Source organism: Neophocaena asiaeorientalis, unplaced genomic scaffold (assembly GCF_003031525.2).
Source record: "Neophocaena asiaeorientalis asiaeorientalis breed wild unplaced genomic scaffold, Neophocaena_asiaeorientalis_V1.1 scaffold46, whole genome shotgun sequence".
NCBI lineage: Eukaryota > Metazoa > Chordata > Mammalia > Artiodactyla > Phocoenidae > Neophocaena > Neophocaena asiaeorientalis.
The window spans coordinates 1,174,620-1,200,027 of record NW_020175393.1 but is presented as its reverse complement, the minus strand read 5'-3'; the positions used below and the strand labels follow the sequence as shown (position 1 = coordinate 1,200,027).

General features: G+C 46.9%; 1 protein-coding gene and 1 pseudogene across 7 annotated transcripts; both read right to left on the bottom strand.

Moving 5' to 3' along the window:
• Positions 1-8,692: 8,692 nt before the first annotated feature.
• Positions 8,693-9,752, bottom strand: LOC112413945 (polypeptide N-acetylgalactosaminyltransferase 1 pseudogene; annotated as a pseudogene).
• A 4,052-nt stretch (positions 9,753-13,804) lies between these two features.
• On the bottom strand, positions 13,805-25,408 carry BRD2 (bromodomain containing 2). Of its 7 annotated transcripts, none has more exons than XM_024765993.1 (13): positions 25,035-25,408; positions 21,428-22,753; positions 19,517-19,820; positions 18,776-18,913; positions 18,131-18,269; positions 17,830-18,044; positions 17,358-17,732; positions 16,710-16,838; positions 16,273-16,524; positions 15,869-16,134; positions 15,075-15,379; positions 14,648-14,770; positions 13,805-14,540 (listed from the first exon to the last, which is right to left on the bottom strand). In XM_024765993.1, the coding sequence occupies exons 2-13, from the start codon at positions 21,454-21,456 to the stop codon at positions 14,404-14,406; spliced, it is 2,412 nt and encodes an 803-aa protein (XP_024621761.1). In that variant the 5' UTR covers positions 21,457-22,753; positions 25,035-25,408; the 3' UTR covers positions 13,805-14,403. The 7 variants fall into 7 exon arrangements, with proteins under 7 accessions (XP_024621761.1, XP_024621765.1, XP_024621763.1 ...); XM_024765997.1 differs by having other exon boundaries at positions 17,830-17,981; positions 25,035-25,393; XM_024765995.1 differs by lacking the exon at positions 25,035-25,408 and adding an exon at positions 23,627-23,744.

Genomic DNA, 25,408 nt, shown 5'->3' with positions numbered 1-25,408 from the left:
TTTTTCCTTCACAAAGGTCCCAGTCTCTAAGCCAAGCCTGAAGGTTAAGTATGAATAGTCACCATTCAGATATTACTCAGTGATATTACTGAGTGAATACCACTCAAAGTGAATAATTACCACTCATCTTTGTTCCTCTTCACACAGCAAAAGTCATCATTGGGGAATCCCTCACTTGTACTGATGGAACAAGGTTGTTTCATTTCTCCTTTTGTGTCTTCACACTTCCTAATATTTCTTCAGCTAAGCTCAATTTAGTTGGGCTTGGTGAAAAAAAAATATTTTTCTACAGCATGGCGAAATCTTGGGCAAAGCTACACTTAAAAAGATGTTGAGGAGGCAGAGTCAAGATGGAGGTGCGGGAAGACGCAGAGTTAGGGTCTTCCCACAACTAGGGCACCTGCCGGCTGCTGGTGAGGGCTCTGACACCCAGGGAGTGGGAGGAACCCCAAAGTGAACACATAGGATGTAGGGGGACTGAGCGGGGAGGAGAAGTGGAGGCCAGACAGGATTGGTGCACCTAAGGCTGGGAAGATAAGGAGAGGCAGGCAGGAGGGGCCATCCCAGGTCGGAGGAGAGGAGAGGAAAGAAGGGTGTTTGCCCCACCCACTCGAGCCCACGAAGCCTGCTGGGCTCCCAAGTGAGGTCCCCTGCCCTCTGAGACCGGGGGTGGGGGGCACGCCTGGGCCCCTTCTGTTCCTTGAGCCTAAGCCCCACCCCCACAGCCCCTAGGGCCTTTTCCATCCCTGTGGGTCCTGAGCATTGGCCCCACCCACCACCCAAACCTCACCCTTGCTTGGCCCTGCCCTCCACAGCCAAGGCCTCCCCCCACCAACCCTTTTATTTTGCTGCCCCAGGTGGCATGCGGGATCTTGGTTCATGAGCCTGGGGTTGGGCGGAAGCTCCTGTGGTGGGAGCTCCAAGTCCAAGCACTGGACTAACAGTGAACCTCAGACCACAGGGAATATTCATCGGAGTGAGGTCTCGCTGAGTTCCTCATCTCAGCACCAAGACCCAGCTCTACGAAACAGCCTACAAACTCCAGTGTTGGAAGCCTCAGGCCAAACAACCAGTAAGACAGGAACACAATCCCACTCATAAAAAAAAAAAAAATGAGACAGCAAAAAAATATATCACAGATGAAGGAGCAAGGTAAAAACCTACAAGACCAAATAAATGAAGAAGAAATAGACAATATACATGAAAAAGAATTCAGAGAAATGATAGTAAAAATGATCCAGAATCTCAGAAATAGAATGGAGGCATGGATTGAGAAAATACAAGAAGTGTTTAACAAAGATCTAGAAGAACTAAAGAACAAACAGAGAAGAACAACAGAATAACTGAGATGAAAAATACACTAGAAGGAATCAATAACAAAATAACTGAGGCCGAAGAATGAATAAATGAGCTGGAAGACAAAATGGTGGAAATAACTGCTCAGGAGCAGAATAAAGAAAAAAGAATGAGAAGAATTGAAGACAATCTCAGAGACCTCTGGGACAACACTAAATGCACCAACATTTGAATTATAGGGGTCGCAGAAAAAGAAGAGAAAAAGAAAGGGTCTGAGAAAATATTTGAAGAGATTATAGTTGAAAATTTCCCTAACACGGGAAAGGAAACAGTCACCCAAGTCCAGGAAGCACAGAGACTCCCATACAGGGTGAACCTTAGGAAAAACACTCCAAGACACATATAAATCAAACTAACAAAAATTAAAGTCAAAGAAAAAATATTAAAAGCAGCAAAGGAAAAACAAAAAATATAAATCAATCAATGTGATACACCACATTAACAAATTAAGGAATAAAAACCATATGATCATTTCAATAGATGCAGAAAAACCTTTTGACAAAATTCAACACCCATTTATGATAAAAACTCTCCAGAAAATGGGCATAGAGAGAACATACCTCAACATAATAAAGGCCATATTTGACAAACCCACAGCCAACATCGTTCTCAATGGTGAAAAACTGAAAGTATTTCCGCTAAGATCAGGAACAAGACAAGGATGTCCACTCTCGTCACTCTAATTCAACATAGTTTTGGAAGTTTTAGCCACAGCAATCAGAGAAGAAAAAGAAATAAAAGGAATCCAAATCAGAAAAGAAGTAAAACTGTCACTGTTTGCCAATGACATGATACTATACATAGAAAATCCTAAAGATGCCACCAGAAAACTACTAGAACTAATCAATGAATTTGGTAAGGTTGCAGGATACAAAATTCACAGAAGTCTCTGACATTCCTATACACCAACAATGAAAACTCAGAAAGAGAAATTAAGGAAACACTCCCATTTACCACTGCAACAAAAAGAATAAAATACCTAGGGATAAACCTGCCTATGGAGGTGAAAGATTTTTACTCAGAAAACTATAAAACACTGAAGAAAGAAATCAAAGATGACATAAACAGATGGAGAAATATACCATGTTCTTGGATTGGAAGAATCAATATTGTGAAAATAAGTATACTACCCAAAGCAATCTACAGATTCATTCCCTATCAAACTACCAATGGCATTCTTCACAGAATTAGAACAAAAAATTTTACAATTCGTATGGAAACACAAAAGATCCCGAATAACCAAAGCAATCTTGAGAAAGAAAAATGGAGCTGGGGGAATCAGCCTCCCTGACTTCAAACTATGCCACAAAGCTACAGTAATCAAGACAGTATGGTACTGGCACAAAAACAGAAATATAGAACACTGGTACAGGATAGAATGCCCAGAGATAAACCCACGTACATATGGGCACCTAATTTATGACAAAGGAGGCAAGAACATACAATGTAGAAAAGACAGCCTCTTCAATAAGTGGTGCTGGGAAAACTAGACAACTACATGTAAAAGAATGAAATTAGAACACCACCTGATACCATACACAAAAATAAACTCCAGATGGATTAAAGACTTAAATGTAAGACCAGACACTATAAAACTCTTAGAGGAAAACACTCTTTGACATAAACCACAGCAAGAGCTTTTTTGATCCACCTCCTAGAGTAATGGAAATAAAAACAAAAATAAACAAATGGGACTTAATTAAACTTCAAAGCTTTTGCACAAAAAGGAAACCATAAACAAGACAAAAAGACAACCCTCAGAATGGGAAAAAATATTTGCAAATGAAGCAACAAAGGATTAATCTCCAAAATATACAAACAGCATGTGGAGCTCAATATAAAAAAAACAAGCAATCCAGTTAAAAAATGGGTGGAAGACCTAAATAGACATTTCACCAAGGAAGACATACAGAAGGCCAAGAGGCACATGAAAAGATGCTCAATATCACTAATTATTAGAGAAATGCAAATCAAAACTACAATGAGGTATCACCACACACCGGTCAGAATGGCCATTATCATTCTATCATTATCAAAAAATCTAGGAACAATAAATGCTGGAAAGGGTGTGGTGAAAAGGGAACCCTCTTGCACTGTTGGTGGGAATGTAAATTGATACAACCACTATGGAAAACGGTATGGAGTTTCCTTAAAAAACTAAAAATGGAACAACCATATAACCCAGCAATCCCACTACTGGGAATATACCCTGAGGAAACCATAATTCAAAAAGAGACATGCACCACAATGTTCATTGCAGCTCTATTTACAATAGCCTGGACATGGAACCAACTTAAATGTCCACTGACAGATGAATGGATAAAGAAGATGTGGCACATATCTACAATGGAATATTACTCAGCCATAAAAAGAAATGGAATTGAGTTATTTGTAGTGAGGTGGATGGACCTAGAGTCTGTCATACAGAGTGAAGTAAGTCAGAAAGAAAAACAAATACCATATGGTAACACATATATATGGAATCTAAAAAAAAAAAAAAGTACTGATGAACCTAGTTGCAGGGCTGGAATAAAGAGGTAGACATAGAAAATGGACTTGAGGACATGGGGTGGGAGGGCAAAGCTGGGCTGAAGTCAGAGTAGCATTGACATATATACACTACCGGATGTAAAATAGTTGGCTGGTGGGAAGCAGAAGCATAGCACAGGGAGATCGGCTCGGTGCTTTGCGATGACCTAGAGAGGATGGGAGGGAGGCTCAAGAGGGAAGGGATATGAGGACATAGGTATGCATATGGCTGATTCACTTTGTAGTGCAACAGAAACTAACACAGTATTGTGAGGCAATTATACTCCAATAAAGATCTACTAAAAAAAAAAGATGTTGATAGATCAATAGATGATAGATAGACGTGTGTGTGTCCGTGTGTGTGTGTGTGTGTGTGTGTGTGTGTGTGTGTGTATCTCCTTATTCTTCAGTTCCGGTTGGTGGAGTTAACAAAAATTTCACTTCTGAAGTCCTTTTTTGCTCACATCTATAATATAACCAGAAACTCTGGGCATAGAAGAAAGAATATTAATTTTGAAATCAGCACTACACGGTCTCACCAGCTCTACGATCTTATACACATTGTTATTATTTCCTCATCTCTAAAATAGGAACAATACATATGTGATAGGGATGTTCTGTGGACTAAAGAGATCACTATGAAAAGTGCCTATGATAGGACTTCCCTGGTGGTGCAGTGGTTAAGAATCTGCCTGCCAATGAAGGGGACACTGGTTTGAGCCCTGGTTCGGGAAGATCCCACATGCCATGGAGCAATTAAGCCCGTGCGCCACAACTACTGAGCCTGGGCTCTAGAGCCCACGAGCCAGAACTACTGAAGCCCGTGCACCCTAGAGCCTGTGCTCCGCCATCGCAATGAGAAGCCCGCGCACGGCAAAGAAGAATAGCCCCCGCTCGCAGCAACTAGAGAAAGCCCACGGGCAGCAACGAAGACCCAACGCAGGCAAAAATAAATAAAGAAAGAAAGAAATTAAGAAAAAAAAAAAAGGTCTTCATAATGGAGTTGACACTATGTAGGAGATTGTGTAGGATTTGCTGATGGGGGAAAGAGCATATTTCAGGCAGAGAGAACAGCACGGGCCAAGGTCCAGTGGCAATAAACAGTATGGGAGAATCCGGGAAGGCCTCTCTTCAGCTCCGAGTTGAGCACAGGGTTCAAGGAAGGGTGGATGATGGATACAACCTTATAGAGATGACAAGGGCTAGAGAGAGGCCTTGCAAAGGAGTTCAATCCTTAAAGGTAATAAGCAACATGACCAGATTTCTTTTCTAAAGGATCTCCCTGGCAGCAACAGTGTGGGGGATGGATTCCATGGAAATGGGACTGTGGCTAGAAGACTAGAAAGAGGGGAATTCCCCAGCAGTCCAGTGGTTAGGACTCGGCGTGGGTTGATCCCTGCTTGGGGAACTAAGATCCTACATGCCATGTGCTAAGGCAAAAAAAAAAAAAAAAAGACTAGGAAGAAGAGAGTTGTGACAGTCCAGCCGGGATGGTGGGGGCACTGAAAGGACAGAAGAAGAAGGCTCAGAAGGGCTCAATGGCTGAGCAGAGAAGCGGAGAGCAAGGGCGAGACCAGCAGGCAGGTCACCAGGGAAAGTAATGATACCTTAGCAATACTGATTCTGCTACTTATCCGCTGTAGAACAGAATGGTTCTGAGCCTCAGTTTTCTCATCTGTGAAATGGTGATGGGTATCTACTTCTTAGGATTATTATGAGGACTTACTTTTTTTTTTCGGCTGTGCAGCACAGCTTGCGGGATCTTAGTTCCGCGACCAGGGATCGAACCCGGGCCCAAGGCGGTGAAAGCATGGTGTCCTAACCACAGGACCGTCAGGGAATTCCCTATGAGGACTTAATTTTAAAGGCATTCTAAATGTCTGGCACATTAATGAGTTCTGTACGAATGCTTGTTACATAAACGGATAACTCACAGAGGGAAATGTTTGGAGGAAAAGATAGGATCTTTTCTGGGTATGCACTGAGTGCCAGGAGCCTATGGGACATTGCAATGAGGTCCCTGAAAAACAGATTTGGAACTCTGGAGCAAGGACTAGACAAGAGATAGATTTTATGAGTGGGAGTTGCCTCCAGAGGAATGGATGAAATTGCTTAGAAATACTGTGCAAATAAGGAGAAGAGGGCAAGGACGGTAACATGACAGACAACATCTCATGGAAGGCTGAGGCAGGGACTCCAGAGAAGCCGACCAAGAGGGGCTGTCTACAGAGGATGAGCGCTAGGAACTGGGGTATCAAAGAACCAGGGATGCTACAGAGGTAAAGGGAGATAATGGTCTCTGGGTCAGAAAAGTGAAGGCTCATGTTTCAAGAGCTGAAGCTGGAGGTAAGAAGGCAAGAAAGACCTAAACGTCGGAGGATGGGGGCAATTCCCTTGTGGTCCAGAGATTAGGACTCTGCGCTTTCACTGCCGAGGGCTTGGGTTCAATCCCTGGTAGGGGAACTAAGATCCCACAAGCCCCACAGCGCAGACAAGAAAAAGAAAAACAAAAGATGGGAGGGTGGGCACAAAAATACCTAGAACAGATTCAGGAGGATGTCATTGGTAATATGCTCACCAGGTGGCGCCAAAGACCCTACGTGGCGATTAACACGGGCCTTAGCACTCCTGCTTCTTAGGCGAGCCTCGCGGCGGCTGCATTCAAACCTGACAGTCAGCCAGGTGGCATTCCTTTAGTCAAGGAACCATCAAACTTCCACTACTGGAAAGCTCTGAGGGATACACACACACACACACACACACACACACACACACACACACACCCCTCTGCTCTTCCTTTGGTATGTGAAGATAAAATAAGAACTTTCAGAGAATAGTCCCATCCATTTTATTTCCTACATAGTTTTCAAATCTACCCACGTCTTTTCATTATGGAACTTTTCATAGTTCCATTCCAAACCACTATGCTCAGTTGCTGGGACCCACCACCGCCGATGCTTTCTAAAGTGTCACTCTGCATTCATTCTCAATGCCCCGCTAACCCAGTGTGACTCTTCCCACTGCAATTTCTTCCAAGTAGGTATGTCTCCTAGCTTCCCACCAGACCACAGTACTGGAATTCTTAGTGTAGCAGTTTCTGGAGCCAGATTGCTGGGTTCAAATCCCAGTTCCAGCACTCACTGGCTGTGTTGCGATTTGGGGCAAATTCCTTCACTCTCTGCCTCAGGTCTTCATCTGTTACATGGAGATAATTACCTTAGGGACTTTCCTGGTGGCGCAGTGGTTAAGAATCCGCTTGCCAATGCAGGGGACACGGGTTTGATCCCTGGTCCGGGAAGATGCCATATGCGGTGAAGCAACTAAGCCCGCCCACCTAGAGCTGGTGCTCCGTACAAGAGAAGCCACCGCAATGAGAAGCCGGCCCACCGCAACAAAGAGTAGCCCCCGCTCACCGCAACTAGAGAAAGCCTGTGCGCAGCAACGAAGACCCAATGCAGCCAAAAATAAATAAATAAATAATTAAAAGAAAAAAGACTTACTTCAAAGGACCATAATGAGGACCAGTGTTTTTAGTACACTGCTTGGTACACAGTAAGTGCTCAATAGATGAGAGCTACTATTAAAAGTCTTCAGGATGAAAATTCAAATTCTTACTGTGGCCTAAGTGACCTCCTTGATCTAGCTTTTCCCAACTTTCTGGCTTTATCTGGAAGCACGCATCCTTTTCTGCTGTCTCAGCACCACCTGCTCTCAGACAGTTAGCATCACTGTTTTTTTTTCTTTTTTTTTCATTTTCAGTCAAATTTTATTTAAAAAAAAAAAAAAAGCAGCAGATAAACATTACAATTCAAGAACCTAATCTAAATATGCACTTGACAATGAAGCACATCTGAGTATGGAGTGAAAAATGTTTTTTCCAAGAAACCATCAAACGTATCATCTCCAAATACCCAAATAATAAATCACTTCTGCAGGCCGTCTATTGAGTGGAATCATAAACAAAGAACAGAAGATTTATTGCTGTGAAAACAAATCTGTAGTACAGTAGTATGAATCTTGGGTATTAAACATAATCAGTTGAATCAAGTTAGGAAGTTGAAAATCTAATAAGAAATTTGTGTGTGAGAGAAAGTCTATAAGCCAGCTGACCCAAGAGCAACTGAGATATCAAACTTGTTCAGTGAAACCAGACATTATTTTAAATCTCCATTTTTTGAAGGCAATTAAAAATTACAATTCCAACAGCCCACAAACCAAATTTAAAAAGCAACTGTAGAAAGCAATTAAAACTACGTTCAAGGAGCCACTTTTTCAGCTCAATTTCAGCACCCCAAGGAAAAGAAAAGCATCCATGACTATCACAGATGAAACAGAATGAAATGTCATTGGAATCAGTTACTTTCCCCCACTGAGGTATAAAATCTATATAGAAATTTGATGCTATACTATAACAAATTGTACTTCTCATAGTTCTGTTTTAATTTCCTTTAAACCCTGTTTAATATCGTTTTTTAAATTGTTGTAAAAATGTTTTCACGATTCTGAATCTGGTTCCAGTTCTTTTTCATTTATTTTTATGTCAATATTTAATATACCGGCTACCAGTTCTAATCAGAAAAAAAAATCTTGGACATCTCTTCATTATAACAGCACATTCAGCAGAAATGACTGATGTGCAAGCAAACCATAAAAGGTGCAGCTCTCTGGAAAGCACATTTCGTAGATTGTTTCAGTCTGAATATGCTTTACAATGATTCTTGATGAAAGACTCTTAATCTTGTAAACATCAGTCTCGCTACTACGTAGTTTCATGTCCTTGGACAGGACAGCTGGTTCACAGCTAGTGAAAGAGAGAGCAGTTTAAGTTTTAATGGCTGATAAACCTTACATCCTGCAGGAGGAAAGCACTTTTCCTTTTTTGCTACTTAAGAATGTGGCAGAAATGTATGCTGAGGTAGCCCAGTCAATCCTTATTTTTTTCTTTTTTTGTAAATTTGGTCTCAGAATATTTCTGGAAGGGTTACATTTCAAAGAAGCCACTGCTGGGACCGGCTTCCATTGCAGTCTCTAATGCTGGGCACCTGGCTGTCCTCTTCTGTGGCTTTATCCAGACACTGATTACTGTCCACATGCTGCAGGGTTAGTTTCGCCGGATCATACTCCCAAAGTTGGTTGCCTTTTAGGTGGTGGCATGTGAGCGTTGTGACTGGGCCATTAAGTTTGGAGACATCCAAGCAAAGGTCATCTGTTCTAATTTCTTTGTTGGCAGTGTAAGAGAAAACCTGATTACCTCCCATACCGTGACAGCTAAAAATTCCAACTTTTTCATTCTCTTTTCTAGCCATGTTATCGAGACACTGATTTGTTTCCACATTTCGTATCTCTCCCAGAGAGAAATAGTGACGTGGAATCTGAGAATCGGGATAAATATTCTCTAGGTACCAAGAGAAAGGTCTGCATTGGAGTTTGTGTCTTAGACCAAGTCTTGATGATATATCTCCATAATCTACCTTTGTAACACCTGGAGAAATTATATAGAAGAAATTCTTGAATTCATCCATCCACGCTTCTGCAAGTCGTCTGTTATTTTTATTGATAATCTGCCCTGTGCCTCCTGGAAACGTGTAGGGTGTAGCTTTCCGAAACACATGTCCAACATGTGAGCAAGTAACAATCTCCGAAGTTCCTCCACACTGCCAAATCCTAAAGGAAATTTCTAGGTTTTCTCCTCCCCAAATATCCATTCCAGCGTCATATGTTCCAATTTCCTGAAAGTAATCTCTGTCTATTGAAAAAAGGCCTCCCGCCATCGTAGGTGTTCTCACAGGAAGAGTTCAATCACCTTTCCTTCTGTCCACTTCTCTTTGGGGAACAGGATACCAGCGAAAGTTGAGCTTCCAGTTGAATCCACCATAGGTCCTGCCATGTACTCAAAAGTATCATCACTGATCACATCAATGATAGGACAGACCACTGTCTTCCTGTCATGTTTGATCCTGGCTAAGAGAGGCTCCAGCCACCCCACTGTACATTCATAGTGAGCATCTAAAAAGGTGATCACTTGGCCTTTAGACACTGCAGCTCCTTTTAACCTAGCTCTGATCAATCCAGAACGTTGCTCCATTCGAATTACGTGAACTGGTACTTTTAATTTTTTCACATAACTCTCTAGAGGTCTTTTCAAAAAGTCTCTTTCGGGCTTCCTTGGTGGTGCAGTGGTTGAGAGTCCGCCTGCCGATGCAGGGGACACGGGTTCGTGCCCCAGTTCGGGAAGATCCCACATGCCGCGGAGCGGCTGGGCCCGTGAGCCATGGCCGCTGAGCCTGCACGTCCGGAGCCTGTGCTCCACAACGGGAGAGGCCACAACAGTGAGAGGCCCGCGTACCGCAAAACAAAACAAAACAAAACAAAACAAAAAGTCTCTTTCACTGGCATCATCTACAAGAACAATTTCTTCTAGCATGTGTCTTGGTGAGCGATTAATGACACTATGGACAGTTCGCAGAAGTGTGTTCCAAGCCTCATTATGGAAAACAATCACCACACTTGTGGTAGGAAGATTATCTGCATACACCTTTGTTTTACACCCTTCTAACCTAACATCTGGTAAAGATCTGTTGAGTGCAATCATCTCACCTGGCATTAAATTGAACTGATTGATTTTAAACATCTCTTTCATCTTTTCTTTAGCGCGGGCGCTACTCTCGGGCCGCCATCCGCCGCGCCTTTCTTTTTTTTGAGTCATGCTGCACGGCTTGCAGGATCTCAGTTCCCTGACCAGTTATTGAACCAGGCCACGGCAGTGGAAGGCCGGAATCCTAACCACTAGACCACCAGGGAACGATCACTTTCTTCTGCTGGCAGTGCTCACTCCTGCCCTCCCTGACACAAACACTACTCATCCTTCCCAGATATAACTGAACAGTTCTCAGAAATCTCTCAGAGCAGAACCCTCCTAAATTCTTTACAGATCTTTGCATATTGCACTGCTAAAACTTATAATTTTTATTAAAAACTGTGATCTGTTGTCTAATGTCACCCCTTTTCCTGCTCCCAGAATGTAAACTATGGGGACAGCAAGACCTGCTAGTGGGATTCTGCAGAGTTTGAACTAGGGTGACGATCCAGGAAAGGGGAAAGAAGCAAAGACGGAGATCATGGAATCATCATATATCAGTTCCATCTACCATTCCCAGTCCCCTTCATGGCTCTCTGGGAGTCCTTTTCTCATTGATCAGGGAGTCCTCCCCTGTGTTATTCTTGGCAAGCCTCAGAGAGTAACTCCAACCAGCTTTGGTTCTTATCCTGGGAGCCCCTCAGGGAAGCAGGGCTTTTCAGTCAGGATAGTGCTGAGAGAATCCAAGAGCAAGGCTGGCAGGGCTTGGACTGGGGTGCACACATTTGGGTGCAATTAGAAAGAATCATCTGGAAGACTGTCATGCCTTCATCTTAGAGCAAATCAGCCCAGTAACTGCACCACGAGCTAACTGCACTGATAAAGCAAGATTCAAAGACAAGGCAAGGGCCTTGTCTTTATCTTCACTGCCACACCTCCTGACTGAGCAGTTTGACGTCTAGATCAATGGTGTTTATTGAAAAATAAAACAATCAAAGGAACTCTGAACAAATGATTACTATGGAAACATTAAAGGGGAGCAAATGGCAAGAGGTAGCAAAAAAAAAAAAAAAAAAGAGGCAGTGGAACCCATACTTACAAGAACTGGAAAGAGCATGGGAGGTAATACTGCCCACGGTAGGATTCCATAATTGTTCCTTCTGGTTGTGCTGGGGACTGTGCTTGTTACTTTGGAAGACAATAATTCCAACCAAAATGGGGATCAGACTCCTGAAACTATTACAATGCCTCAAGGAGAGGATGGGATAGAGCTAAGGTTTTGACCAGTAAATTCGACTAAGGGAAAAAGTAAATCAAAGGGCTAAATGGCAACCTCAAGGGTCAGGAACCAGGGAAAGGACTCTTCACCAACAGACTTACCATCAGGAAATCCATGAACGTTTGTAAGCTGTCTAGTGAGGTGGTAAAGAGGGAGGTGTAAACCAGGTCCAGAGCCACTCTTGCCCAGTCTCAGCCTGCTCTGCGGTCAAGGGAATAAGCCAGGCCACCTACTTTTACAGCACTTAGACTGTTCTGGGTTCAGTCTATAGGGAATATTAAATTGCCTCCACAGGTACAATGTCAGAAACTCACCTTTTGAGAGTTGAAGTCTTTATTTTCCCAAACCACAATTTTGAAATACTTAAATGACGTGAACAGAAGGGGATGCAGCCACAGTCTTCCAAGATTGTATGCCTGGTCTCCTCCCCAAACTAATCTCACACCTTAAGTGCCCATTTAAATGAGATATAGTGTTAGATTGACACACATCTATTTGAAATCAACATTTATCCCTTTGGACTTTTAATAAATCCTATCCCACACCCACAACTCTTAAGTACTACTGAACTTTCCAAATCCTTTCCCATCACTTTTCTCTAGATGAACAGAGCTCAAAGGGAGTTGAAGAGTTCACTCACTGAGATCTACAATTAAGTGGGCTGAAAAGCCCAATCAGGGGCTCCTCCCCTTTAAAAAACTAAGGGCCTTGCAAAATGGTAACAAGTGATTCCCAGCCCTGCTTGGGTATTACCATCTCTTTGAGCTTTTGCGTTGCCTGGGCCTCAACTTAAGAATTCAGGGGGAAAAAAAAAAAAAAAAAAAAAGAATTCAGGGAATTCCCTGGTAGTCCAGTGGTTAGGACTCTGCACTTCCACTGCAGGTCTGGGTTCAAGCCCTGGTTGGGAAACTAAGATCACACAAGTCGCGGGGTATGGCCAAAAAAGGATTCAGACAGAAACCCGTTACAAGCTTTTAGCAGCTCTGGAGTCCAAGTATGCAACAAGGGTTGAGTCACTGCTAGAGCCCAATTTATTGCTACCTCCAAAATCATCATTACCATCTCCACTATATTCCACTTTCCACCTGTTTCCAGCAACATTACAGCAGAATAAACCATTAGGTTTACATTCCCAGCCTTTCCATTTAAAAATTCAGGTTTTCTACTACAGCACATTATTTTAGACCGTCCCCTTTTGTAGGGTGTAAAGCCCCCCAAATTCCAGAAACCAGACATCTCATACTTCTCAACTATAGAGCCCTTCTATCTATACAGCACGAGAAGGGGTTGGACTTGTGGAAATTTTTTTTTTTTTTTTGCGGTACGTGGGCCTCTCACTGTTGTGGCCTCTCCCGTTGCTGAGCACAGGCTCCGGACGCGCAGGCTCAGCGGCCATGGCTCACGGGCCCAGCCGCTCCGCGGCCATGTGGGATCTTCCCGGACTGGGGCACGAACCTGTGTCCCCTGCATCGGCAGACGGACCCTCAACCACTGCACCACCAGGGAAGCCCTGGAAATGAGTTCTTGTGATTTCATTTTGGTAAGGATCACTGGAATTCTCTGAACTGGCATTGTATTAACCAACTTTGCAAAGCTATGTACATGTGCAACTTGAGGCCAAAGCAGCAAATTATAAAAGTAGACACAACTGCCTTTTTAAGGCAGATGCCCAATGCAAGAAGTACCTATTGTTGGCTACCTCCCATCCCTTTCACATCTTGCTAAGTGTCCAGGAAACAACCCACATGTCCGGCACGAGAGGAAAACTTGAGCCTATTCCAAATCTTGAGTTTGAAACTCTTGGTTAAGATATGAATGAGCCAGAGAATTTTGTTTTCTTCATCTAAAACCAGAGCAAATTGCAAACTTTAAAGTTATTTTGGGGGATTCACTTTACAAAGGGAAGACGCACTTCTATCACTACAGCAACAGCCTACTGGTTTACTTAAAACAGGATGGTCCTTTTTCCTCATCTCAGAGTACTTTCTTCAAAATCTCAATTGTATCACATTCATTTTGAAGCACTAGAAAAAGAAATGTCATTAAAGTAATAAACTCAAAACTTGAATAATATTTTCTTTATTTACAAGTTAGAATCAACAGACAAAAGACAATCCAGGGGACCAAATGGGGAGATGACTGAAACCCCCAGGGGCCCCAAATGGAGAAGGAAAAGGGAAAACAGAGTAGAAAAAAAAAGTCAACGTAAAAAAAAGAACACCTTCCTCCCTCCCCATGGAGGCTGAGGGGACCACGGCCCCACCCTGCCTCGGCCTTACCTAGCTTAAAATAAATTAGAACAAACAACCTCAAAACAGGGCCCTTACAAATGAACAGGGCAGCTACGGCCTCAGGTTACCCTTTATCAGGGCCTTTGCCCATTCCCACCCTTTACCCCTGCCCCACCACAGTCATTTTGAATAGGGGCTCTATGCCTAAGAGGTCACTCTCCATGGGGCTGGGAACGCAGTTGTATTTTGTCCATTTATGTCCCTCCTTCAGTAATTGTCCCTGCATTCCTCCCCCCTGCAGAGCCAGCTCTCCTACAGTGGGGGGAGGGGGTGAGATGAGGAAGTGTCACAGCAAAGGGAGAGTAGGGGTGGGGCAGGGTGGTCTAGGGGTCCGGTCCTGCGGAGCCTCCTGCCCCATCTGGCCTGGCCCCTTAGCCTGAGTCTGAATCACTGGTGTCTGAAGAAGATGATGATGAAGAAGAGGAGCTGGAATCTGAGCTGGAGCTGGAAGCACTGAGGCGGGACACTGCTACCTGCTGTGCCGATGACGTCTCTGTTTTTTCACTTGCTGCAGAACAAAGTTGAAGTTTAAAGATTATTTCAGTCTGATTTCCATTTTTCAAGAGTCAAGAGGGCAGGATGTAGTGAATTCACAGTGGCTTACTGAACACTCACCTTTCTTGGGGGGCTTTTTGGTAGAATTGAGCTGCCCACTAACATCTTGTAACCGCTTTTCTAGTTCCCGCTTCTTCTCCAAAGCCAGTTCCTCCTTTGTCTTTCCCACAGGTTTCTTAATAGCTAGAAAAAGAAATATACCAGGATTAAGATAGCCAGAAGCACCCTAGTTTCTCTGTCCCCTATTGTTGCCAAATTCCTTTCTTGAACATTGGGAAGCAACTAATCCAACCCTTATCATCCCAGGAGCTGATGATCTCAAGTCCATCAAGCGTATGCCTAACTATCCTTCTCTCACTGTCCTCAGAACTTCGCGAGGATTTGCTGAGTTAACTGAGTTAACTCTGCCCCTCTAGATGCAACAAATCCTCCTCAGAACTTCACGAGGATTTGCTGAGTTAACTGGTGGGCCTCATTTCATACTCACTATAGGGCTTCCGAGGTTTCTTTCGTAGGCAGGAAAGGACATAGCGTTCAAGCTCTCTAAGTGTGGATGGCTTGAGCGTTTCAAAATCAATCTCAATTTCTTCTGGGTTTGAGTCACGTAAAGAGGGCTCCCTGGCTTGAATTATGTGTACAACTCGACCCAGTTTCTCCCCGGGCAACTTGTTGATGTCCAGGCTCAACTGCCGCTTCTCGTCGTAACTCATGGGCCTGCTTTCTTCCTCTTCCTCTGAATCATAGCCTGCAGGCAGGGCAGGTAGGGCTGTCTTTGTGGACTTTTTGGGGAGTCTACGGGCAAAAGAAAATTGTCAATTGTGGGACATTCTCACTATTCAACCTGGATTTCATGCCTGAAAAACTGTTTTCCATTAAGGCAAATGAGTGGGCTACTAGACACTGTATCAGGGGAGCAGAACTTCTATACATGCCAAACACTTTTATTAATCTCAGACTTTGAGAACTAAATATAAGTACACTGGCACAGGTCCACTTTTTTTTGCTCCCTAAAGCACTAACCCAGCCCCGACCACAGAAGAAAACACGAAAAACCACAGATTCACTGGTTTAGAGAAGGAGTAGGCAGACTACACTGTCAGAGTTAAGCAGCTTTGAGAGACTAGTCTTCAAAAGTCTACTTCATCACCTGGCCACTTGCAGAAAAAATTCGCTGGACCCTGATTTAGAGAAACCTTTGCAAGGAGTGGGAGAAATCATCCTCCCCGGAGAGATTACAGACATAACTGAGCTGTCTCTGCTTCCATGTTAGATAGTACTCACTTGGTGCTACTTCCTCCAGAAGGTCCAAAGCCAGGAGGGCCTAGGGTAGCAGCGCTGCCAGCCCCACTGCCACTCGCTTTCTTGGACTTCTTGGGCTGAGATGCGCGAGGTGCCCGAGGCCCTTTGTCATCTTCCTCAACCCCAGCTCGGCCTCGATGCTTCTCTGCCTTCCGTTTCTTCTTTTTCTCTTTTTTTTCTCTCTTTCGCTTGGGCTTGGATATCGGGCCTTGGGACAGGGCAGCCAGTTGTTCATGTACTGCTCGAAGCTAAAGAGGAAAAAGAATCATGTGAAATGGAAAAAATAAATAGGTAAAGCAATAAAGACTGAAACAAAATAAATTTAGGGCCAAGACAATGCACAAACCTCACCCAGTAAACTGAACAGTGACAAATTAAAATAATACCTGTTCCTGTAGTTCAGCCAAGCGATGAGCCCTTTCTTCCTCAGAGTCAGAGCTTTCACTCTCTTCTTCCTCCTCTTCGTCGTCCTCATCTTCTTCCTCCTCCTCCTCAGAAGAGCTCTCACTGCTACTTTCCTCGCTGGAGGACTCTGAAGATGATTTGGCCAAGCCAGGGGGCAAGGCAGTAGAGACTGGTAAAGGCCCTGGTTCCAGTGGTTCATCTGGCATCTTGGCATAACGGAACTCAAATACATCCTAGAAAGAGACAGCAGACTCAAAACCATGCTAGTGGATATGCCCTGATCATACCCAGCCATACGGCAGCTCCAATTTACAACTGTAGAGACTGGGAGAGCCCCATGTTGAGGTTGTGCACCACAGACAGCAAAATTTCTCTCCCCAGACCCATTTATTTTTCCAACTCCGACCTTGACACTCACCTGTAACTTTCGTGCCATGGCCACAACATCATGGTCTGGGGGATTGTACTTATAGCAGTTGGAGAACATAAGCCGCACGTCAGCAGCAAACTCCTGTGCATCCCGGTAATCACGATTCTCCATCTTCCGCTGCAGAAGGAGGCAGCATCAGAAGCTGCACAGGCAGGAAGACTCACCTTTCCCTGCCAGCTCCAGACACCGCAAGGCTAGCCCTCTCGAGAGTACGGGGGCGGGGCAGGGGTAGTCTTAAGGATCTATGCCCTGGGGCTCAAGTTTGAAGTCAAAGGAATTTGGGTGGGTTGAAGAAATATCTATGTCTAGGAAAAAAAATCATTTCTAAGTGAAAAGAGAAGGGTGGGTGGCCTCTGACTAACCAGCCATCCCTTAACTTTCCTATCCTAACCCAACATTCCCAAGAGGTAGGACCTAATTGTAGATGAGCAGCGATGCTCTGAACACAAAACCCACCACACTGTCTCAAACTCCAGAAAATATGGACTCCTAACAATTACCTGACCTTCTGCCCCGTTACTACTTTGTAAAAATAAAATGCCGAGACTGCTGTGTGCCCGGAAAAAGTGACTGTTTTATTGATCCCTAGGCTCCAATCACTGCCTGAGTATCCCATCTGCCCCATGCAGTGGGTACCTTGACAGTGCTGAGGTCCATGGGGTGCTTAATGATGTCATGGTAGTCATGCAGGCCAAGAGCAGAAGCGTCCACTGGTTTATAGAAAGGCCAGGCATAGGCAGCATGCTTCTTAGAGAGTAATTCCTTCAAAATGCCATTGCAGTGTTTTAACTGTTCCGACAGCTTTCCTTTTTTGGAGCTTTGGTGTTGTTGCTGAGAGTCAGGCAAGTCTTTGCGTGGGGGCTTGATAGGGCGGCCACTCTCTCTACGCATAGGGGGAAGCCGTGCTGCCTTAGGCTCAAGACCCCCGGGAGGGCTAGCTGGGGAGCCTGGAGCCAGGATAGCTGTAGGTGTAGGGGTGGTAGTATCTGCTTTCCGCTTTACCCCTTTTTTCTGCAGAGAAAAACAAGACAGGAGCCTTTTACCCTGGGTCCACTCCATTCAAGACCTTTCCCTCCTCATTGTCCCAAAGATATCCACAGATGTATACCTTGGCAAGGGGCTGGGCTGGGGGAGCTGCAGAGACAGCAAGGAGCGGGGGTCCAGCAGAGTGCAAGGACTTGAGAAGGGGCGAAGAGATGACCGATGGGTGGGGAATGTTGAGGACAGTGGTAGGTATCTCAGGTGGTGGAGTATACAGGGCTGTGTGAGACACAGAAGAGACAGCAGGCACCTGATGGGCACTGGTGATACTGCCCTGGAGTGCTGGGGTGGGGGGAAAGAAAAAAAGTTTAGTCTGATTATCTTTCCCATCTTTCGGTCTTCACTGGCAAAACTCCTTCTCTTCCTACCTGCCAATTTGGCCCCTTTCTTGTGGCTGTTCTTAGGGATAGTCACCACAAGCTCTTGTTCCTCTTGTGGCATTGATGCCACCTTCTGTAGAAAGATCTTTTCCAGCGTTTGTGCCATCAGGACAATATCATCAGTAGGCTACAGGAAACACAAAGAAAAAGTTCAAATGCCAGCAAAAGACAAGCAAAACCATTTTTCTCTGAGGAATTCCTAGCCCCAGGCATCACCACCACCCCCCTTACACAACTTCACCATCAAGTACTGAAAATCACCTGTATTGGGCCATTAAATTCCCTTTTCTCTTCCAACTCTGCCCCTCAAGATGCAACAAAGAAATAAAGTTCAGAAGAGAATGAGAGCTGATTAAAAAAAAAATAGTTCCTGCTCTACTCAGATCTCTGGAGATTTCTCTGAAAAACAAGGCCACTATCCACAAGAATAAAAAGTGTTCTATTTAAACATCTCTTAACTCTGGATCTCTGAAACCACATCACTGCTTTTAGTGGTACCTTTTGGAACTCAGACTTTCTAGGATCCTGACTATTGAGAACACCTACAGTAAAACACTTAAACCTTTCATTGATAAAGTAGTGATAAAAAATGCACTGTCTCTCCCCAACTACTAACAACACAAAAACACTCACCTTGTTGTAGATATAACAGTTGGTGAACATGGTATTAAAATCCTGCATACACTCTGAGGCAGCCCAGTAATAGTTGTTTTCAAGTCTCCTCTTAATAGTACCCATATCCATAGGCTGCTTTATAATTTTGTGATAATCCTAAAAAAAGAAATGGTAGGTCAGAGCTACAAAAAAATAAACGCCTGTTCTCCTAAGCAAACTACCGACCCCAACACACACGCACATACACACCCCCTATGCGTCAAGAACACAAAGTCTCCTGAACTGCGGCCCCAATTAAATCTACGGGATAGGAAAAAAATGGAACATGATTCTTATCACCCACAGGGAGGCCCCTACTGCCTTTCTCTAACCACCCACCTCCCACCCACTCTGGAAAAGCTTCCCATCCTGTGACATTACCTCTGGGGTTGGCTATCCATGGGCTGCATGAGGGAGAGGAAGAAGCTAAGAATTTTGGCCACCGTGGTCCTCTCCCAACCTGGGGTGGGAATCTGTAAAATGGAGCCAGGGCACAAAAGTTAAGGAAGGACACATGGAGGGCACAATGAGAGATGCTAAGATAGCAAGCGGTTGGATCAAACACAAAGGACCAAGAATCCAGAAATCTGGTGGCTATCTGCCCTACAGGGTAGAAATGGGAACTCCTAGGGGCCGCAGCAGCTACACTAGACAGCCCACCTCCACGCACACACATTCTTGTTCATTTCCATACCTCCCCACTCCAATCTCTCTACTCACCGGCAGACCCAGTTTGACAGCATCCACAGGCTGCCGGAAGGGCCATGCAAACTGATGTTTCCACAGAGCCTTCATCACCACCTTGTGCAGGTATTGCAACTGGTTGGTAACCCGTCCTGGCTTTTTGGGATTGGACACCTCCGGGGGTGGTGGGTTGGCAGGAGTTAGTTGCAAAGCCGGCACTGAAGCCATTGTGGGGCTCTCGAATCCCTCATACAACAGGGAGGGCTTTCGAATCCTTTTCCCAGGCGCTGCTGCCTCTGGGCCCAGCCCCAGTAACCCTGCATTCCCCTCCCCAGGGAGCCTGTGAAGACAAGGAACAAAACCATACGTGATAATCTTGTGGAACTTGAGACAGTACAATTTACACTAATTTACACTACGTACCCTCAATAAATCCAGGCTTGGAATCTAGTGAAAGGTGGTCAAGATTACGAAAATGAAACCAGTATCCAAACAATCCATGGAGTTTTTGTTCTTGTACTTCCTACCACCTCTTCTGTTCTTAGTCCTACATTCTGAATTCTCAAGTCTGATGGACTCTTTCATCTGTTTTTAAAATTTAAAGTGAAAAAGCCCAAGGTAACTTCTCACAAGGCACAGCCATTTGAGAATCACAGCCTTATTGGGATGGGACTTAAGCAAAATGGGTGGAGCCGAGAAACTCAAGCCCCAAGCTTCCTCCTCACTAGGGACTTGGTGGTTGCCATGGTGGTTGAGCCTGAGAGAAGCGGGTGAAAAGGAAACAAAATAGAAAAATTTCATAAAATGCTAATTAAACTGACACTTAAGAATCCACCTGTGCAAAAGGAATCAGCATCCTCCACAAGCTCTGGATAGTTAACTCCAAACAGACCAGACATCTAACGGAAAACCCTATCAACTCAAAAAAGAAAAAATCAGACAAGGGAGCATTTGTCACACTTCACCGCCTGGAATACCCCAAGCTACCAGCCTCCAGAAATTATTCACAAATTCGTCTCCTCCCTCTGAAGAACTCAAAAAATAGAGCTGTCCGAACAGTCAAGGTCAGCAAGTTCCCTCAGAAAAGTGATACAGACCTCCCCTGCAACCCCTAACAAAAACTGTGATGCCGTTAACAGTTCCCACTGCAGCATCAACTCTGAAGATCAAACGCCAATAATGCACCAAGTTTACATTCTCTCTGGTGCTCCTCGAGACCAGGTGCTTCCCAAGGCCCAAGACTAAAGACGTTATACCGAAATCTCATTGTTTACATCCGCAGAGCTGGACTAGAGGATCCTTAGCTCCACCCTCCTACCCTGAATGAAACTCCCAATTGTATCACAAAAACAAAAAAAAAACACAGCAAAAAACCCAATCCTCTGCAACAAGACACACAACTCTCAACACAAAACCGCACCAGTCAACGAAAGACTAGCAGAAACTTAATGACCTACCCCAGACATTAGGAAAGAGTGATCCTTCTACCCTACTCAGGAAATCTCCGTTTCCAGTCCTCGAGCTCTATCACCATGGCAACCCTGTAAAGCACAAGCTATGGCCACGAACCCACTCCCCCAAAAGGCCTGACAAACCGTCGCTAGACACCAAACCCACTACCCGCAGGACCTGCTCCCCAATCAGCGTCCTTCCCCATTACATTCTGCCGCCACCTCCCTCTGCCCGACTCGGGTAAGATCTAACCACAGAGAAAGAAACAACACATAAACTGACAACCTGTGCTCCCTCCATATTCAGGATCTGGGCCACTGCCTCAGTCCCAAACCGCCGCTCAACCCCCTGCGCGAGCCCGGCGAGCCAACAGTTGCGCCACGGAACAACAACGCGCCCCACTCGGTTCCGCACTCCCTCCGAATCCGACGCCCCACACCCGCGCGCTGCAACTCGCAAACGTCCCCTTCCCACACGCCGTTCGCGGGGACGTACTTGTTGTGGGGAGTCACGTTTTGCAGCATCTTGACCACGGGGAACCGGCGCTGCCCTCAGCCGCGGAAAGTCCGGGTGGCCTCGGTTCCCCTTACCTTCCAGTCCAGCATAACCCGGGAAGTGGTGGGGGGGGTCGGGGGCCGCTGCCCTCGGCCCTCCAGGCAACAACCCCCCCCGCCGGGCCGGCACGAAAGCAGTCTCCTCCGCTGTTTCCCGGAGAACTCCCGGCAGCTTGGCGCGCTCCGCAGGAGGCGGACAGCGATAAAATGGCGGCGGCCCCAGCTGAGGCGGGCGAGCGAAGGGGGACGGACTCTTCAAACCCCAGGACAGTCCCCGATCCCAGATACCGTCGTCAATATTGCCCGCTGTTGGTCTGCAAGGATCCCCTCTTCCTGCCAGGACCGTCCGGCGCGGACGAGGTCCCGTTTCGATCTCGGATGGAGGCGGATGAACACGAAAAGTGGTTTAGGGAGCCGCCGCCTCCATCTTTGAAATCCTCTTGAGGGCGGAGTAGAGGGGGTGGACAGACTCCGAGGACTGGGCGGGGCTCGAAAAAGGGGAGCTTCGGGGGCTTCTATGGGGTCTGTACTGTCCGCCGGGACCGGTCATAGGCCGAGACGAAGGCCATTTCCAAGCGGATGGACGTGGATTGTAATGGCGGCCCCGGACGACTCGAAGGCTCTGTATAGGTAGGCAGAATCCTCCAGCTCGTTCTAGAGGCTGCTCCACTCCAGCGCGAAATGGCGCCGCCGAGCCCCGCGCCAGCCCTTTATATATAGGCAGGAGGGCGGAGCTTCGCCGCTCATGCGCGCCACCGCGCTCGCGACTTCCCCCACCCCCTCCGCGCGCGCGCGCTCGCTCACGCGCGTGAAGAAGCGCAGTCGAAGGGGGAGGAACACCTCTCCGCGGGAGCGTTTTCTATTGGTCGGCGGATGCGATGACGTCATAAGCCTCATTTCCAACGCGTTAGTCACTAGGCAGAAGAATGCCGCATAGACCCACAGGGAAGCGGCAACCCACCACATCTCCGTGCCAATTGGCTGCGCTGTGGTTCGGCAACTCCAGGGAAAGAGTGAGGTTGGCAGGGGTGCAGCACCCTCTCCCCGCCTCCCCTTCCAACAAAGTCTTCCCAGGCGTCCAAGCCCAGTGCGACTGGTGACTGCCAAGCTCGGGCAGGTCGTGCCGTTTGTAGCTCCTCCATTGGCCAGACTGGCAGGACTGGAGGCGGCCGCGTGGGCGTAGTCAGCCTGGGCCCGCCGGGGTGTGGCCACAGGACGCCCGCGGCTTGTTGTTCTCGGCAGTGAGCAGGCCGCCGCAGTGAAGAATCTGAAATGAGGAAGGAGACGCCATCTTAGAAGCCGCGGCCTGACACTGGCAAACAGCTAAGGGCTCCCAAACGCAGCGAGGAAGGAACCGAACGTTCCCGTTCTCCGCAATCAAAAATACAGAATTGATAATTAAAATCCTCCCTTTCCTTCCCCAAGCCAAACAATCGAAAGACAAAGGCAAAACTCTCCCCAGAATCTACCATCTGTGAACTCTTAAAGGCTTTTCACCAACAAGGCAACCAAACAGAATACGTTCCAAACACTTGCACCCCAAGCACCTCTCCAATCCCTCCCACTCATACCTTCAGGTACCAATACAAATATCTGCCTGCTCGACAAAACCTCGGCAACCCTTAACTGGGAGCAAAATGTCCAAACGCACTCATAGACCCTTTAAAATGAAACCCACCTCCTCCCCAAACTTCATTCCGGTGTCTGGCTCAGAGCGGAAAAAACAAGTCCCGCGAGGGGCGAATCAGGGTGAACGCCCTCCCCCTCCTTCAACTTACATCTTTCCCACAATCTAGTACAGTAATCTGAATAGGGTTACAGACTAAGTGTGAATAGAGCCAAAGCACAAGGTCAAGATCTCTAAAGCCACCTCTGGGGCTCCCCCGCCCCCTTACCGGAGAGTGAAAGAATTTCCCCCACCTGGGCTTTAGTGGGGGGCCTTCCCCTCCTCCACGTCCCCTCTTCTGGCTACCAAAGAAGAAAACAGACTATGCATATCTGAATAAGGAAATTAATTAAATTAAGGAATATGAGAGCCCCCTCCCCCCGCAAACCCAGGGCTTCGTGAGGGCCTAGGTCCTTGAACTCCAACTAGGTCACCCTCCCTCCGTAGCGGCCCTGGAACCCTAACCTCGCTTACTGTGTCTAAAATGGCCATCAATTCTCGACCACCCGAGTCCGGCAAACCCTGTGGAGGAGGGGTAGTGCGCACCGGGAAAGCAGTCTCTCTCCTCCCCCCCACCCACCTCCGATCAGACCTCGGCCCCAAAAGTACAAGCGGGCCCGCCCGAGTGGCTGCAGCAAAGAGAGCAATGACACAGCAACTTTGCAAAGGCCTTCTCCCCTCCCCCATTCCCCTCCCCCTAATGGCCCAACCTCCCCAATCTGCCTTTCTCCACCCGGGGCCTTGCAAGTCTGCATACAGGCCTATCAAGGGGCCGGCCAGGGAAGAAAATTTAGGAGGTCGAGAGTATACAGGGCCTTATCAGAAAGGTAAAGGGCAGCCAGACAGTACTCTGGCTTATTTCCTTGCATTCCGGAAAATCACTGCTCTCCGCTCCCTCCCAGTTCTCCCTTCCCCTACATGAGTCACAGGGGAGGCTACTGCTACTCAGTAATTTGGAAAAGTAACTCTTCCCTCTTTTCCGTTCCCTCCCCCGCAATACACAAGGAAAGAACTGTTCAGGAATGGGGGAGGGGATGAAGGAGGCAAAAGACGCCACCCAGGAGAAACCCGAAACCTTGGGAGCTGTGAAATCGTTCCAGGTCCTGAGACTCACTCTCTCCTGTCTCAGGCCACGATTTCCAACCCTTCCCAAGACGCCGGTTGGGCCGGTTTCTGCTCCCAAGAGGACCTCAAGCTTCCAGCCTGCAAGCCCTCCCCAGCCTGGGGTAGACACATGCTCAGCTAAGACCCCCGCCGCGGCAAAGAAGGTTTTTGTTCGGAAGGCTCCGCAGGTCATGTCCACGTGAATGCACACAAATTCGATAAGCGACTCGAAGTGTAACCTCCACCGTGCCATGTGGCGACTGCCAGCTTCCTACCGCTGATACAAAGGAAGCACAGAAATGCTCCTTAGTCTCTGCGGAGAAAGGGAGTGGGCGCCTGGTAACAATCTCAGTTTACAACCCGGGTTGCCAACTCTCAGCATTCCCATCTACGAGTAAGAACTACAGTCACCACTCCCACTCCTCAGCCCACTAGGTCACCCCACCCTCCAAACGCCAAAAGGATCCCTTCTCACCTGGCTCCAAGCTCCTGTACCCCCAGGGGACGAATGGAATGGGGGGGGAACACCGCCCCCACGCCCCTTTGCCCTCCAATTGGTATTGAGACAGAGGTTGGCCATTCCCCTCCCCCACCCGAGGGGCCCTCTCCTGCTCGCCCCCCTACACACTCCCATTGGCTGTAAACTGTTTGAAGGACAAATCCTCCCACCCTCAGGATTCTTCTCTGCACCCCAAGAATCTCCCTCCCGGACTCCCCACCATTGGTTAGGCACTTAAATGACTGACAACGCCCCCGCCCGCCAAAGGCCCCGTCTCACCTGGATCCTGGAACCTTCCAGGGGGGCTCCAATGTTCCCCTTGTCTTGGTGCGGGGGGAGGATGTAATCCGGGGTGTCACCCCCCCGGAAACTGAGGTTGCTTTGGGGGAGGGGGCGTAGCCCCCAGCCCCTCCCTTCCCGACTGAGCTGGGGGGTGGGGAGAGCATCGGGGCCGCGCGGCCACGTCAGCAACATCCAGATTGGCTGACTCGGGTCACGTGCCAGCCGCTCCCTCCCCCCGCTACGGGGGCGTTTTCCGTAGGTTCCTAGGGGTCGTTCAAGGGGCCAAGGGGGCCGCATGGCCCAGGCATTTCTCCACAGACCCAGAGCACTCTAATGCCGCTGCTTCTGCATATCCCCGGCTTCCCATCCTG